General features: G+C 39.1%; 1 protein-coding gene across 2 annotated transcripts; it reads left to right on the top strand.

The window, feature by feature from the left end:
- The first annotated feature begins 2,843 nt into the window (after window positions 1-2,843).
- Window positions 2,844-15,076, top strand: MORF4L2 (mortality factor 4 like 2). 2 transcript variants are annotated; one of them, XM_002925925.4, is made up of 4 exons: window positions 2,844-2,958; window positions 5,653-5,741; window positions 12,072-12,172; window positions 13,527-15,076. In XM_002925925.4, the coding sequence occupies exon 4, from the start codon at window positions 13,551-13,553 to the stop codon at window positions 14,415-14,417; it is 867 nt and encodes a 288-aa protein (XP_002925971.1). In that variant the 5' UTR covers window positions 2,844-2,958; window positions 5,653-5,741; window positions 12,072-12,172; window positions 13,527-13,550; the 3' UTR covers window positions 14,418-15,076. The 2 variants fall into 2 exon arrangements, with proteins under 2 accessions (XP_002925971.1, XP_002925970.1); XM_002925924.4 differs by lacking the exon at window positions 2,844-2,958 and adding an exon at window positions 4,129-4,278.
- The last annotated feature ends 238 nt before the right edge of the window (window positions 15,077-15,314 follow it).

The raw sequence follows: 15,314 nt of genomic DNA, 5'->3' as shown, positions 1-15,314 counted from the left end.
TTAAGCTATCTTTCCCTTCCAGTTGAAACAGATTGTGAAGACAATGGTTCAGCTATAAATGCAAAAGGAAGAAGAGTAACTTGCATTTTCTGAAGACCCGCTAAGAAGCAGGAATCTGCTGAAGCTTTATCCTACTTAGTAAGTGGAAGGAGCAGGACAGTTTTCACATTGGAGAGGGTAGCATTGCATAATGAAAAAAACAAGACAAAACAAAACATGGGCTTTAGAGTCAGAAAGAAGTCTGAATGTTTGCTCTGCCATTTACTGGTTGGCAACTTGAAGTGAGTTTTTAACTTCCCTGGGCTTTAGTGAAGATTCCCTAAGATAATAAATGTAAAGAACTGAGCACAGTGTTGACTAGCACATAGAAGGCATTCAGTTCCTATGTCTTTTTCTGTACTACTCTGACTCCAAAGTTAATTCACATTATTCACATCCTCAGCCTGGAGATCTCATTCAACAGAGTAGCACGTAAGGATGGGACCACTAGAGAGAATATTGGAGTGAAAGCTAGGAGATGTAGGTGCCAATGCCAGACATATCCTCTGTTATAGTACGTTGGGTAAGTTACTCCCCTCTCCTGACTCTGTAAATAAAACAGGAGAACATACCTAGCTCTAATGCTGAAAGGAAAGAGCAAAGGAAATCACTTTTCTTGGATGAATTATACACTATGCTAAGTCCTTTTACATACTTTATATACGCTAAATCAGCACTGTACCATAGAGCTTACTGGGATGGTGGGGATGTTCTGCATCTGTTGATGTCCAAGATGGTACTAATACGAGCCATAGTAGCTATTGAGCCCTTGAAATGTGGTTAGTACAAGTGAGGAACTGAATTTTTAATTTTACTTAACTTAAATTCAAATTGAAATACCCATGTGTCTAATGGCTACTGTTTTGGATACTGCAACTCTAACACTATGAAATAGGAATATTTGTTCCCACTTAATGTTCCCACTGATAATATGCTGAATGTTGCATACACTTAATGTATGGTAAAACTGAGGCTCAGAAAAGTTAAAGAACATGATGAAAGTTACATAAACAGTAACTAAACAAGATTCAAAACTGAGCAGTAGAAAGTTTAGCAGGGTAATACTGTCAGATATACCAGGAATTACCCAGACTCCACCACTTACTAGTTGTATGACCAAAGAAAAATAATTATTGTCTCTAGAACTCACTTTCATCACCTATAAAATGATGATAATCATCACCTAATTCACAGGCCTCTTGTTGGGATTAATGTGTATAGAACTATATAGTGTGGCCCATAACAGGCTTTCAACAACTGTGTTTCCTCACCACCCTTATTTCTCTCCCACACATAGAAAAGGTTCAGACAAAAACGAAAAAAAGAGAAGTGTAGGGTAGAGAGAGCATTTGGGAAATACAAAAGCAAGAAGGAAAACACTCATTAGCTTTACTTGATATCTTATTATAGAATAGCTATGGGGGAAGGGTATGAAATCATCAAAATATTTCCACTAATTTGGTTTGCTTTCCTGTCCTCTTCTTGGTGCTCTAGTCAATGTTATCCAAAGCAGGGAACAAGGTATTTGTAATGTATTTTGAGGCAAAGAAAGACAAGCTATGATAGCTGAAAAACAGAGTACTGTCAAGGGCCTGGGCTTCAGAAGCAGGTAAAGTTCAAATCCTGACTCCCATATTTGTATGCACCGAAAAAACAATTGAACACCTCTGTACATTAGTTTTTAATCTTAAAATGGGTCTGATAATATGCTGGATGTTGCATACCTGAAACTAATATAACATTGTATGTCAACTATACATCAATGAAAAAGGACAAAACATAGCATTTATTACTGCGCTTTACATTCTGTAGCACCCTCTAGTGGAGTGTACAAAAATCAGCATTGCATTTCTGCCTTCCAAAGCCATTAACTTCATTGTACACTGGAATCACCAGCACAGTGTAACACAAATCACCAAACCCTGGCCCTGGGATTTCTGATTCATTAGGTTTGAGGTGGGGCCTGAGCATCTGAATTTCTGACAAGTTCCCCAAAAGTGATAATTATGCTACTGGTGTGTCTGGAAAACTCTCTTTGAGAACCACATCTCTAAATCTTGCCCCCTCCCCGTGTGTGTGCACATGTATGCATGCACACAAGTGTATATGATTGGCAATTGAAAGATATATTTTGGTTTTTGAGTTTTATTCATACCCATCTAATGAGGTTTTGTGAGGAATAAAAGAATATCCATGTAAAGGATATGACATAGCATCCAAAATATAGAAAGCATGCAAGAAAACAGTATCACAGAACATAAATCATTTGCCCAAGGTCTAACAGCTAGTAAGTGGGGAATTAAAAGTAGGTCTCTAACTCTAAAGACATAACAAAGTGTAGCAGTACCACTACAAAAAATAGGGTGCAAACACACATATTTAATAAAAATTCCAAGAGAAAAAGATCAGTTTTCAATACCAGGGTCTAAGTTTTTATCTGTCTTTATTGACTAAACAGCCACCTATATTTTCCATTGGGGAATGTTGTTAGGATTGGAAGAGAAGGTGCACAGAAAGGATTCAGATCTTCATCAGCATCAGTGCCTGGAGTCATTAATCAATTCTGACCCCACAAAATGCAAGAAGGAACGAAGTGAGGGGGTAATTTTTTTTAAGAAGAAACAAGGAAAAACATTTGGATCTAGGGCCATAGTCCTCTGCCTGGTTGGGCTATTTACAAAAGTTAATTCGATTTTTTTTCTTAGCAATGATCCCTATACATTGTGGAGTTCAACAAATCGGAAAGGGGGGAACAAAATCCCATAATTCCAGGGACTAAACAGCCAATCCTTTGCTGGGATTTGGTGGCATCTAGTGGCTGACTCAAGAGGTATAAACCTCACCCAGAGAACTTTCTGGAAAACTAGCTGAGTGCGTACTTGTCTGAAGGGCACTGTGCTTGGAAATCAGGACAAAAAGGTAAGAGAGCCTCAGCCCCTGCAGAAATTCCGAGTCTGTGTGTGTGTATATAGAGAGACTGGAGGGGAAGGCTATAACGTATATTACCGGCAGAAAATTGTCTTTGTGCCAAGAGAATGGCAGGCAACTTTGGAGGGGGTTGGGAAAGAATACTAGGGAACGGGAAGAAGCGCCACCTTGGAATTGCTAATATGGGGATGGGAGCGTTTGACTCTTAATTATTGGAGGGCTATGGTTTAGAACAGAATTTTGGCAACAGAGAAAAACGTGGGAAGAAAGTGTATTTGGGGGGTCTGAAAATTAAATCGATAGGAGAGGCCAAAATATTTCTGGCAAAGATTCTTTATTGCTTATAGTCGCCTTGACTCATTTTCCTTTTCATCAGAACAATTTTCAAGCTAATACAAAAGTAGAGACCATTCCGTACATAGCGCGCGGGCACGCACACACGCAGATACACATGTGCGCGCACACACACACGCCCCCGCTCCGGGACACACACGGGCCCCAACGCTAGGGGCGCACGCCTGCGCACACCCACCACCAGCGACGCCACGAGGGCTGCCGCGCACACATCCCAACCCCTGGGCTACGCGAGCTCGTCCGCGCACAAACACGCGGGACCCAACATCACGCCCCCACACACCCACCACCCCAACACACTTATTAAAACCCCCCGCTCCGCTTTTATTTTTTTTACTCCGACAATTGCGCAAGAGGTTGGGGGCGTGGCCCCAAATTTGACCTCGCGCTTCCCCACTCGCGGGAACCTTAGCTCATTTCCGTCCATCCTGTTTCCGCAGGCCACGTAGACACTTCCTTTCCCAGTGGAAAAAAAAAACCCATAATGCCTCCCTGCAGGAAAAAAAAAAACCTCTGGTCAGAGGAACTCTGGGTCGTGAAAATAGGCCACGTGAACACCCTGCCCTATAGACTCATGACCCAACGGCTGTCGCGCTTTTGGGGGGCGGGCTAAGAACCTAAGAGGGCGAGCGTCATTGGCCAGAGTCCGCACTAAAGGAGAAACATGATTGGCTTGCTTCAAGCCTTAACCATGAAGAAGCAGGTTGCTAGCACCCGCCTTTACTGCGGCGAAGTGTCATCGCTGACGTGTTAGGCCTCGGCCAATCATTTGGTTATGGAACATTCTAAAACTTAGACAAGACGATTGTGATTGGTTGGAGGCCATAAGCCCGCCTCCAGGGTGACGTGTCTGCCTATGGATATCAGTTGCCAGAGAAACCTGGCTTTACTATGGCGGTTGGAGGGACGGCAGTGATCACACGTCGGCTGCTGGAAAGAGCTGGATTCTCGTTTCAGGTTTCGGGGTGGGGGTGGGGTGAAAGGGTTGACGATTTCTTTTTATCGTCGCATATATTGACAAGATTAACTAATGGCTTCACAGTTGGGCAGAGCTGCGTTCAAATTCCTAGTCGCCAACGCCCAGCTTGGGCTGGCTCCTGTTCTTTCAGTGTCTCGGTTTCCATGTTTGTAAAATGGTGATAATAATAGTATCTACCTCAGAGACGTGTACCTCAGAGGCTTGTACTGTGTATTCGTGCGTATAAGATACTTAATACCAATCCTGGTTCCGAAAGCTCTTCGCTATTATTGTGGAGTGAAAAACCCGCGTAACAGAATGAGAAAAAAACATAAATTATGTAAATTCGTTCGTTATAGCGCTTTTCCTGCCCTTCAAATTCTTTCCTATAGGAAATTCGAGCTATAAAAGAGATACATCAGTTTTTACGGATGAAATAATATACTATTTGAGAATTTGCTCAAAATAGCGGGGATTGGAATTTTCCATATTGAAAAGTTTAAAAGGCGGGGGTGGGGGGAGATGGAGAGCGAGAGCGATCAGGAGATGAACCACATGCGATGAGTAGGCCTTGTTTGGATCCTGATTCGAACACATGAAGTAAAAAAAAAAAACCTGTTTAAGATGCATCGGGAAAATTTGAAGACGGATTTGATGGTTTAAGGAATTGATGTCGATTTTTAAGACGTTATAATGGCATGAATGGTTATGTTTTCAAATTATCTTTATCTTGTAGAGATATATAGGAAAATATTGCGGATTAAGTAATAAAATGTCTGGGAATGACTTCAGATACGGTGATGACTGGGATTTGCTTCAGAATAATCTCAGCGGTAGGGGGAAGTGGGGAGGGGTATAGATGAAACGAACCTGGTCCTAAGTTAATAATTGTTTGATTTGAGTGATGGGGCACACGGGGTTCCTTATATTATTCCATCTTCTTTGGTATATGTTTGACATTTTCCATAATAAAATGCAGAAAATCAGCTATTCGGTGAGCTTAAAAAAAATCGGAGTGGGGGGGAGCAGTGGGTGGGGTTATAGATGAAACAAGATGGCCTTCAGTTGGTAATTGTTGAAGCTGGGTGATGGGTATAGGTTTATAATATTCTTCCTTCTATGTTTTTATTCATTTGAAATTATCCTTCGTAAAATAAAAAAAGACAATTGCTTTATCAAAAATAAAGATAAATGTACAATAAAGTAATTTTGAAAATACAGCCACAAGAAAGGAAAAAGAAACATTTGTACATTGTTTATCAGCTATGGTGTCCTTTGTGTGTGATAAAATGCATTGGTTGATGGAGGGAAAAAAAGGATCTCATATCTTTTTTACTTTATGTCCTTTTCTGTCCCCTTCTTTGACCTTCCAGGCCATCATCAGAAAAGCTAAGTTTGCTGTGTAGTAAGGATCAGAAGATCTGATCCTGATTGCAGAACCATCCCTGATTACAGAATCTGGGTAAGTGCCTCCCTTCTCCTGGCCTCAATTCTCAAACAAGATAATTCCACATAACCTTCCTAACTGTCCAGGAATATTTTGAAGATTGATAAGCACCTTTCTGGGAAAGCACTCTAAATTCTAAGAAGGAAAGGATGGGTGCTTCCAGTATAGCAAGTGCCCAAACAACAGAGGACTGTATAATCTTACATTCTTTGATAAAAGATACTACAATTGATACCCTAGAGTATCAACTAACTCTAGGGTATCAATATATATATATATATATATACACACATATATATACAATATAAATTATTCTTTTTTAAAAAACTTTGTGGCATCTCATGTACAGCATAATTAAGTGGTTGAAAGCAAATACTGACTTCCTTCATTTGAATTCTGACTCTGCCACTTACTATGTGATCCTGGGCAAGATACTTACCTCCCTTTGTCCCTGAATATCCTCATGTGTAAAATAAAGATGATAATAGTTCTTACTTCATAGGATTTTTGAAGGGATTACATGTAAAGTAACAGGACAGTGCTTGGCACATACAAGTGTTTGCTTTAATAATAATTATGGTTCTATTAATCCTCCTGGTACATCCTGGTTTACCCACACATACACTCTTAAACTTCTAAAAGCAGTGGATTCTTCTGTTTGGAAATGTAAAAAAATTAATACTGTTGGTTTCTTTCCTGATTTTCCAGAAGCAGCAGTTACCACTAGAACTGAATTCTGAAATTAAGACTTCTGGCTTGTCCTAACAATCTAGAAAGAAATTGAGTATATTGATCATACTTACTTACAAGGGAATTTCCAGGAGCTATAATTTTTAACTAGGAAATCATAACCATATTCAGTCTGCTAACAGTTTTTGTGTCATTCCTCCTTTGTCTCAGACTCAAAAAATATGTTAAACATAAAGGAAGTTTTCCAAGATCCAGAAGAGAATGGATGTAAATGTAACTGGCATGGTATATGTGTATTTAAAGGTTTATTCCAACAAACCATAGGAGATTTTGTTAACACTTCATTTGTGACACACTTCATTTTTCCCATGGAGTCACTATATTTTCCTTCTACTTTTTTTTCTCTTCTGAAATCTGGGTTTCAGAGGAGGGTGCTGCCCTTGTGGAAAAGATGCAATGGATGGGTAGGCACAAAATCCCTTTACAGGAGGCCATTTGGAGAATGATTAAGGGCAAAAGGAAGGGAAGTGGGCTGTTAAGCCAGTGGGAGCTCAGAGAAGGCAAGGTCCAGGGTATCCTGAAATGGAGAAAGCCTCAAAGGAAAAGGACCTTGACCTGCGCCTCCAAGAAAGGGCAGAACCTAGAAGGGGGGAGGGGAACCAGTCTGGTATGCCTACAAAATACACACAGTGATAATTTACTGAAAAGTCCAGCTGTGTATGAGATCTAAGGATAAGAACAGATCAGAAAATCATTGAATTTTAAGTATGTGTATTTTAATACAGATTTTTAGTCATGTAATTAATATGTGAATATATTATCCTTATAATGAAAAGGTGTAAATATTATGGAGTAGGCTCAGGTTTCCATTTCTTCACCTCCAATTCTCTCCAGAGTTAACCTCTATTCTCACTTCTGTTTTCTTCTAGATCTCTAAATTATGTACCTGTTTAAAAACATACATGGATATATATATATAAAATAACGTTTTGTGTTTTCTTTTACATAAATATGGTTTCACGCTATACGTATTGTTTTTGCAACTTGCTATTTTTATTCAGCGAATTATCTTGGATGTCTTCATGTCCATTCATAGAGTTCTGTTTGATTGCTTTCACAGTGGTATTGTTTTAACCGGCATGATAATCTGTATTAGGGATAAACCACATTTTATCTTTCCAAATCACTAGTGATAGTCCTCCAGGTTGACTCCAGTGTTCGCTACTTCAAAGAATGCATCAGACATCCTTGGAAACCATTTACAAGTGTTATTCTAGGGCAACATGTATGTCTTTATGATAATTAAACCAATGTGATACTGGTGTGAGAACAGATACCACTATGACAGAACAGGTGACCTAGAAATAGTGATAACCTTTAAAAATTGAATAATCAGAAATCATTGGGAAGAGAGTACCTTAAAAAACCCATGTACATCTAGGAATTTAGAATGTTCTATAATAGCGTTTGAAATCAGTGAGGAAAGGATGACCTCTTTAATAATACTAGAAAAAGTTATATATTTGGAAGAAACTATAGAAATACCAAGAAATATAGGAAACCATTTTTAGAATATTGATTTGGGAGCATTTTCCTTAGATGTGACATAAATGCCAGAGTTCACAAAGGAAAAGGTTGACATATTTGTCTGTGTGATTATATATACACAAACACACACACACACACACCCAGAGAAGGAAAATGAGTCTGGAAAAAAATGTTTCCAACACACCCAAGAATACTTAAGATTTAATGATTAGAAATCAATAAAGGAAGCAAACACCTGGTATAAAAGAGAACAAAAATATTCACATAAGAAAAACATACACATGAATGTGTGGAAGATGCTCAGTGGTATTACTACATACTAGATAAGCAAAAAAATTTTTTCCAAAAGATGTTTATCCTGTGTAGGTGAATGAACTTTAACGTTTTTGCTGGGAGTACAAATTAAAGCGGTTCTTTACAAATTGAATTTCCCTCTATCTCATCGAAGTTATAAGTACACCAATCCTTTGAAGAGTACCACCTTCTGAGAATAGTCCTGAAATCTCTAATGCTCTAATAATCTGTACACTTAGGACTATTACAGCATTTCTGTAATAAAATATTGGGAACAACCTAAATGTTAATTAGTAAGGGAGTGGTTAAATTCTGACACATAGAGATTATAGAGTAATGTGGATATTAAAAAGAATGAGCTAGGTATGTGTGGACAGAAAGATGCCCGTGACAGAGTGAGAAAAAGTGTGGGGCAATATGTCTCACCTTTGCCAAATCAAATATGAAATAGACATTTAGTTTTGAAGGTTATGTATTTATGTGAATATGCACATAAGATTTGAAAGCTTACATGGTCATTCTGGGATTGGGGAGGGGAGGCTAAGGGAGAATTCCCCCCATCTTTATGTATTTTGGAATTTTTATGTATGTAAAGGAAAGATTACCCATGAGTGGTGCCACAGAATTAACTATTTGGGGGGAAATGCAGATTTTCAGTTCGTAACTTACAAAATAAATTCTGGATGGATTAAGAAAATCTAAAACCTCCATTAAAATGACATCTTTTAACAGCGGAAGGGAAAACTGGCATTTCATTATATAAAACTTTAAAATCTTAACATCAGGCACTATAAAAGAACACTAGGGGAAATACTTGCCCCAGACTGATAACTCTTGATATATAAAGAGCTCCTATAGATGTTAAAATCACTAAAAGCCAAGTGAATGGGCACATGACAAAAGCCTATATAGCCAATAGATGCTTTTTAAATGTTAAAGCATGTCTAATAAAAACTGAACAAATAAACATTTTATCAGATTTTGTAAATGAGCCTTGCCACTGCTGACCAGAGTATAAGTGATAGTTTTACACACTACTTGTAAGGTTGGAAACTGGTACAGCTTGGGGGAAGTAATTTGGCAACGTGTTATTACCTCTTGACCCACTAAATCTGCAACTGGAAATATTAAATAATAGGAAATGAGGACAAAAATGTAATCGTTACTGCAGGGTAAATTGAGGAGGAATCACTTCCATTGAGGGTGGTTAGATTAAGGCATGACCATTTGATGAAATACACAGCTCTCAAGATCTTCGTATATTATGTTACATGGGAAAAATAACTAGTAGTGATACCAAGTTTTTTAAAAGGGAATGTTAAGATTTGGTAACCAGTATAAGCTCAACTCTTTAAATAAGTGTTCACACTGAAATTTATAAAACTAGGGCAAACCTACAAATGTGTTTTCTCAACATCTGGCCTATCCCTAGAGCTGACCTGTAGAAAACAAGTGGGGAAATATTTGATGACTCGTCCCTAATTTGTGCCTCCATTTTCTTCGTGTGTTGGATCACTTCCTCGCTTTGATTCTCTATTGTATACCCACCAGGGACCTAAGTGCTGCTCCAAAATATATGTGCTATGTGTAACACAGACCTGTGGCACATAGAGTAATGGTGTAGTTCTATAAGCAGAACCAACATGAGACATTTAAATACTAAACTGGAGTACTAACGTCCGCTTCATATGGTATTGGAGATGGGAGAGAAACAAGGACTAGGGTTGGAGATTTAAGGAGGAAAGAAGACTTATGTGGTATTTAGATGGCAACAAGGGAGAGAGCATAATGGGAGCAAAGAGTAGGTATACTAAGCCAGTAAACAACATTAATAAAGCCTGAAACTCAAGACAGGCTGGCAAAACAAGTTTAAAATGGCCCCAAATTAAGTAATCTGTAGTGCAAACTTTTTAAATGAATGTGCACAGCACATCTGTCATTGATCATGGAACAGCGTTAAACTGGGAAGGGAGGTACAAAGTGGAAAGCTATCCAGAAACTTGTATTACAAGTAGGAGCCAGACATCAAAAGGACAGGTATTCTCTTCTGATGTCTGGCTTCTGACTTCCAGGTAGTAATAGTTGCTTGTTTGATCTGTAGGATACTCAGATGAAAATAAAGGTACTGAGACAACTTTATAAAGGCTGTTTCCGTGGCTTTATTCACTGGTCACAGACTTCACTTGTGCAGGTATTTTTCTGTATAATGTCAGATATTTCTTTGAGACTTTATATGAGTGATGGAAGAATTTATAGAGAATGATGGAACTCACCCAGTTAATTAGAACCAAATGGAGTTCCTTTTTGTAGTTTTCCTATGAATGAATATATGTGATCAATGCCAAGGATGTACAGTAGGTTCAGCTGTCATTTTCAAGTTCCTCCTCAGGAATTGCTGATAACTGTGAGACTTCCAAAATACTTCCCATCCAGCCTAGCCTGGCCTCACTTGTGTTTTACACAGTCTGGCTGGCACTGAGCCATCATGCTTTCTTTAGTTGGTATTGTAATTATCCCCTTTGTTTTGTGGAAACTCTGCACTGTATTAGCTCTGAGGTGGGTTTTCTGAATTTCACCTATATTACTTAAAAGTATTGATACCCTCAGATACCGTGTCCCTTTCTGTCCTGGTCACAATGAATATTTTTTTAGAAACATCCATTTTGTAAGCTCAATAGCTTACAGTGTAATGCCATGACACACTTGCCACTGTCTGATCCTTCACAGATGTGTCTGTTTACCCTCTCAGGCAGAAGGCTTCTGATTCCCACAGGGTCAGTATCCGTATTCACAGATTTTGATGCTCTCTGAGGACCACCTTTGCCCTTTTTTTTTAATGCAGATCTTTGTGTCCTTTCAGTGAAAGGATACCATTTGCTTAGTGAAAGCTCTGGCTCGAAGGCCTCTTTTCCCAATAACTGGTTTCCCTGATCCAAAGCTCTAGTTGTCTTGCATTTCTTACCTCTTATTTTCTCCCTCAAGGCTTCCCTGACACCTGCTCACATCGTTTTAAGGGCTAGGGATTGGCCGAGGGGCTTTTTATATGGGTGAATGTCCTAGTTACCAGAGAAACCTGGTTTAGGGCTGATGCACCATCGTCCCTCATTTTTTCCCAGAGGTTACCCTCATTTTAACAGTCTGGTATTGATTCATCTAGATACTTTTCCTATGCATTTATACATACCAGTTTAAAACAGGAATTTGATCACACTCACTGTGCCTAACAACTATATAGGACCGGTAGTTATTTCTCGACCTGTGCGCTCTCTTCGGTATTGTACATATTATCCATTATGCCTGTTTACCTGATAATGTAAACGAGCATCTTTCCATATTTGTACATGGTTCTCTGCTTAGTTCATTTGAATGTTCTTCCATAGTGTGCATACATAATCTGTAGTGCCATTTCCCTATTGATGAGTATTTAGGTGTTTCTAAGTCTTCAGTATTAAAAACACCACTGCAGTGAATATCTTTGTATCCATATTCACATGTATTCCTGCAAGATACTGTGCTAGCTGTTTAGCCAAATCGTATTTATGAAGTCTGAAGAAGAACCTGTGAAGTCAAGGGATAGTTTTGCCTCATTCCATCAATGAGAAAAAGGCTAACAGCTTACACAACTTGCCCAAGTCCTCACAATTCACAAATGGGAGAGCCTAATTGAAGTAGAAGTATGTCTAACAGCGGAGCTCATGTATTTTCTGTTATTACAGTTGTAAACCACATGGTCAAAAATTAGATTTCTTTTCTTTTTTCTGTGTTATTTCACAACAGTTCATCTTCATTGCAGATACCTGTTTTCCTTTCTAGGTTGTGTCTCCCACCTCATCCTTCCAGACCATCCCAGGAGATCTAGGAGGTTCCATCTGGGAAAACAGTAGGAGTTCTTGGAAGGGAAAGAAGAGGATTATGTAAGTCAGAAAAATTGTTTCATCTGTCACACTATAAGAACCATAGAACACTATTTTTTCATCTTTAGCTTACTAGTTCTCTCTGCTGCATTTTATACTGAATATTATCCCTTGCCCTTCTTAAAACTCTCGACTTCTTTGGCTTCCAAAATAACATTCTCCTAATTCTTCTCTGGCTGCTCTGACCATTTTTGTTTTGTTTTTGGTCTCTGTCCTCACCCCTTCTTAGGTTTTTCCAGAATTTCATACCTTGGTTCAGTTATTCTTCCTCTTCTCTCCATGAATGATTTTGATGGCTTTCATAGCTTCCAGTAGCAGCTGTATGATGTTTACTCTCAGATCTCTGTTTCTGGCTCTGACCTTCACCTGAGCTCTAAAATTAAATGTCCAACTGTACACCTCACACTTAGTAGATCCAGTACTGAACTTCTTTCTTCTTTAACCCACTTCCTCTTTCTTTAGATGCAGTCTCATTTGGTGATAATACTAATGACCTAATCACCATTCCCAAAACCTGGGAGTCATCACTGACTTGTCCCTCACTGATTATTACCTCCTCCAACAAGCTAATACTGAAAGCAGTGTCATGTACCATTTCTTGTTTGCTTTAAAGTACTCTGTGCCTATAACTGTCATTGTACTAACCTTGTTTTTTAATTGCCATTTTAGATATTTGAATCCCTAGCACCGAGCATAGTACCTGTCCCAAAGCAGATACGCATTAATGTATGTCTACTAACTGAATGGATGAATTGTTTATTTCCTATTACTTCATTGCTGATTCTAAACTAACTATTAAAATCAGTGTTTTTATTAATTCATTAATTACCCAGGCTTAAAATTACAGAGCCACCTTTGACTCCTCCCTCTTCATTTACCAAGTTCTATATTTGGTTTCTCTTGACTCTGTCATCACCCTAGTTCGGGCATACCTGGACTTCTACAAAAACATTTACTGTTACTCATTTTGCCTCCAGTCAACTAATCTTTCTTATTTCTTTCATCTTGTCATTTCTCCTGTTCAGAGTCTAAAATTTCAATTCTGCTGCCTTCTGCCGTTTCTTTTCCATTTAATTCATCCTTTTTCTAAAATTATATTCCTGCCTTTAGAGTGGCACCAAAAAACTAACTTATGGGCAAGTCTGATGAGTGATCGGATAGGGTGAGGGTAGTGGTTGGTAGTGAGGATCAGAGAGAGGGTTGTAGGTAGTAAGTCAGTTAATGATCCTGAACTAGGATTTGAAATCCAAATTCCAAGAGAATAGCTTGGGTTTTACTTGGTGGGCCTTTATGAAGCAGTGCATGTAAAGGTCACGAAAGAAAACAACCAGGTAAAATCCTTTATATATTACAGTGGTTGGAATAAAAACAGGGTTGAATGAGTTCCAGAAAGCAGGGTTCTCAAACTCGTGGACAACAATCTGCAGAAGAAGACAACTTCAAAAAACCAACTAGAAGCAATATGCAGAGAAGTAAGATGAGAGGGGCCTCCTCAGGAAAGAAGACTGCTGGTCCACAGCAGAAGAATCTGGAACCGGCTCTCCCAGGCAGATGGGGGGGTCGCTCTGCAGAGAACCCCCCTTCGGGATCTGTGCGGAAGACAAGAAAGAACAAGCAGAAGACTCCTGGAAACGGAGATGGTGGCAGTACCAGTGAAGCACCCCAGCCACCTCGGAAGAAAAGGGCCCGGGCAGATCCCACTGTTGAAAGTGAGGAGGCATTTAAGAATAGAATGGAAGTTAAAGTGAAGATTCCGGAAGAATTAAAACCATGGCTTGTTGAGGACTGGGACTTAGTTACCAGGCAGAAGCAGCTGTTTCAACTCCCTGCTAAGAAAAATGTAGATGCCATTCTGGAAGAGTATGCAAATTGCAAGAAGTCGCAGGGAAATGTTGATAATAAGGAATATGCAGTTAATGAGGTTGTGGCAGGAATAAAAGAGTATTTCAATGTGATGTTGGGCACTCAGCTGCTCTACAAATTTGAGAGGCCCCAGTATGCAGAAATTCTTTTGGCTCACCCTGATGCGCCAATGTCCCAGGTTTATGGCGCCCCACACCTACTGAGATTATTTGTAAGAATCGGAGCAATGTTGGCGTATACGCCCCTTGATGAGAAGAGCCTTGCATTATTGTTGGGCTATTTGCATGATTTCCTAAAATATCTGGCAAAGAATGCTGCATCTCTGTTTACTGCCAGTGATTACAAAGTGGCTTCGGCTGAGTACCACCGCAAAGCCCTGTGAGGGTCTACTGACCACTCGCTGTTATGTCTGGTATCTGTAAACACTCTTTTTGTTCTTAGTCTTTTTCTTGTATAATTGATGTTCTTTAAAATTGTTAATGTATAACAGGGCTTATGTTTCAGTTTGTTTTCTGTTTTGTTTTAAACAGAAAATGAAAGGAGTGCAAGCTCCTTTTCTCATTTCAAAGTTGCTACCAGTGTACGCAGTAATTAGACAAAGAAGAAACATTCAGTAGAACATTTTATTGCCTAGTTGACAACATTGCTTGAATGCTGGTGGTTCTATCCCTTTGACACTACACAATTTTCTAATATGTGTTAATGCTACGTGACAAAATGCCCTGATTCCTAGTGCCAAAGGTTCAACTTAATGTATATACCTGAAAACCCATGCATTTGTGCTCTTTTTTTTTTTATGGTGCTTGAAGTAAAACAGCCCATCCTCTGCAAGTCCATCTATGTTGTTCCAGGCATTCTATCTTTGCTCAAATTGTTGAAGGATGGTGATTTGTTTCATGGTTTTTGTATTTGAGTCTAATGCACGTTCTAACATGATAGAGGCAATGCATTATTGTGTAGCCACGGTTTTCTGGAGAAGTTGATATTTTAGGAATTGTATTTCAGATCTTAAATAAAATTTGTTTCTAAATTTCAAAGCAAGTATTTTGCAGCGTGCCTTTAATATTACTCAGGCTGACAAGTCAGCAGGCTCAGGAAAGATCTAGATGGTATCGAAGGAGAGTTCTGACTCCCAGTGAAAGAAATTCCTTTTTCTGTTGGGCGTGGCAGCCAGGAGTATGCTGTCATGCCAGTTCTCCTCCCCTGCCCTCTCACTGTGGCTTCTCAGAGTGTAATTGCTTTCTAGTGCTGCTTATAAGAGCCAGTTTTGTTCCTGAGG

This window comes from Ailuropoda melanoleuca, chromosome X (assembly GCF_002007445.2).
Source record: "Ailuropoda melanoleuca isolate Jingjing chromosome X, ASM200744v2, whole genome shotgun sequence".
NCBI lineage: Eukaryota > Metazoa > Chordata > Mammalia > Carnivora > Ursidae > Ailuropoda > Ailuropoda melanoleuca.
This window is presented reverse-complemented; position numbering and strand designations above follow the sequence as displayed.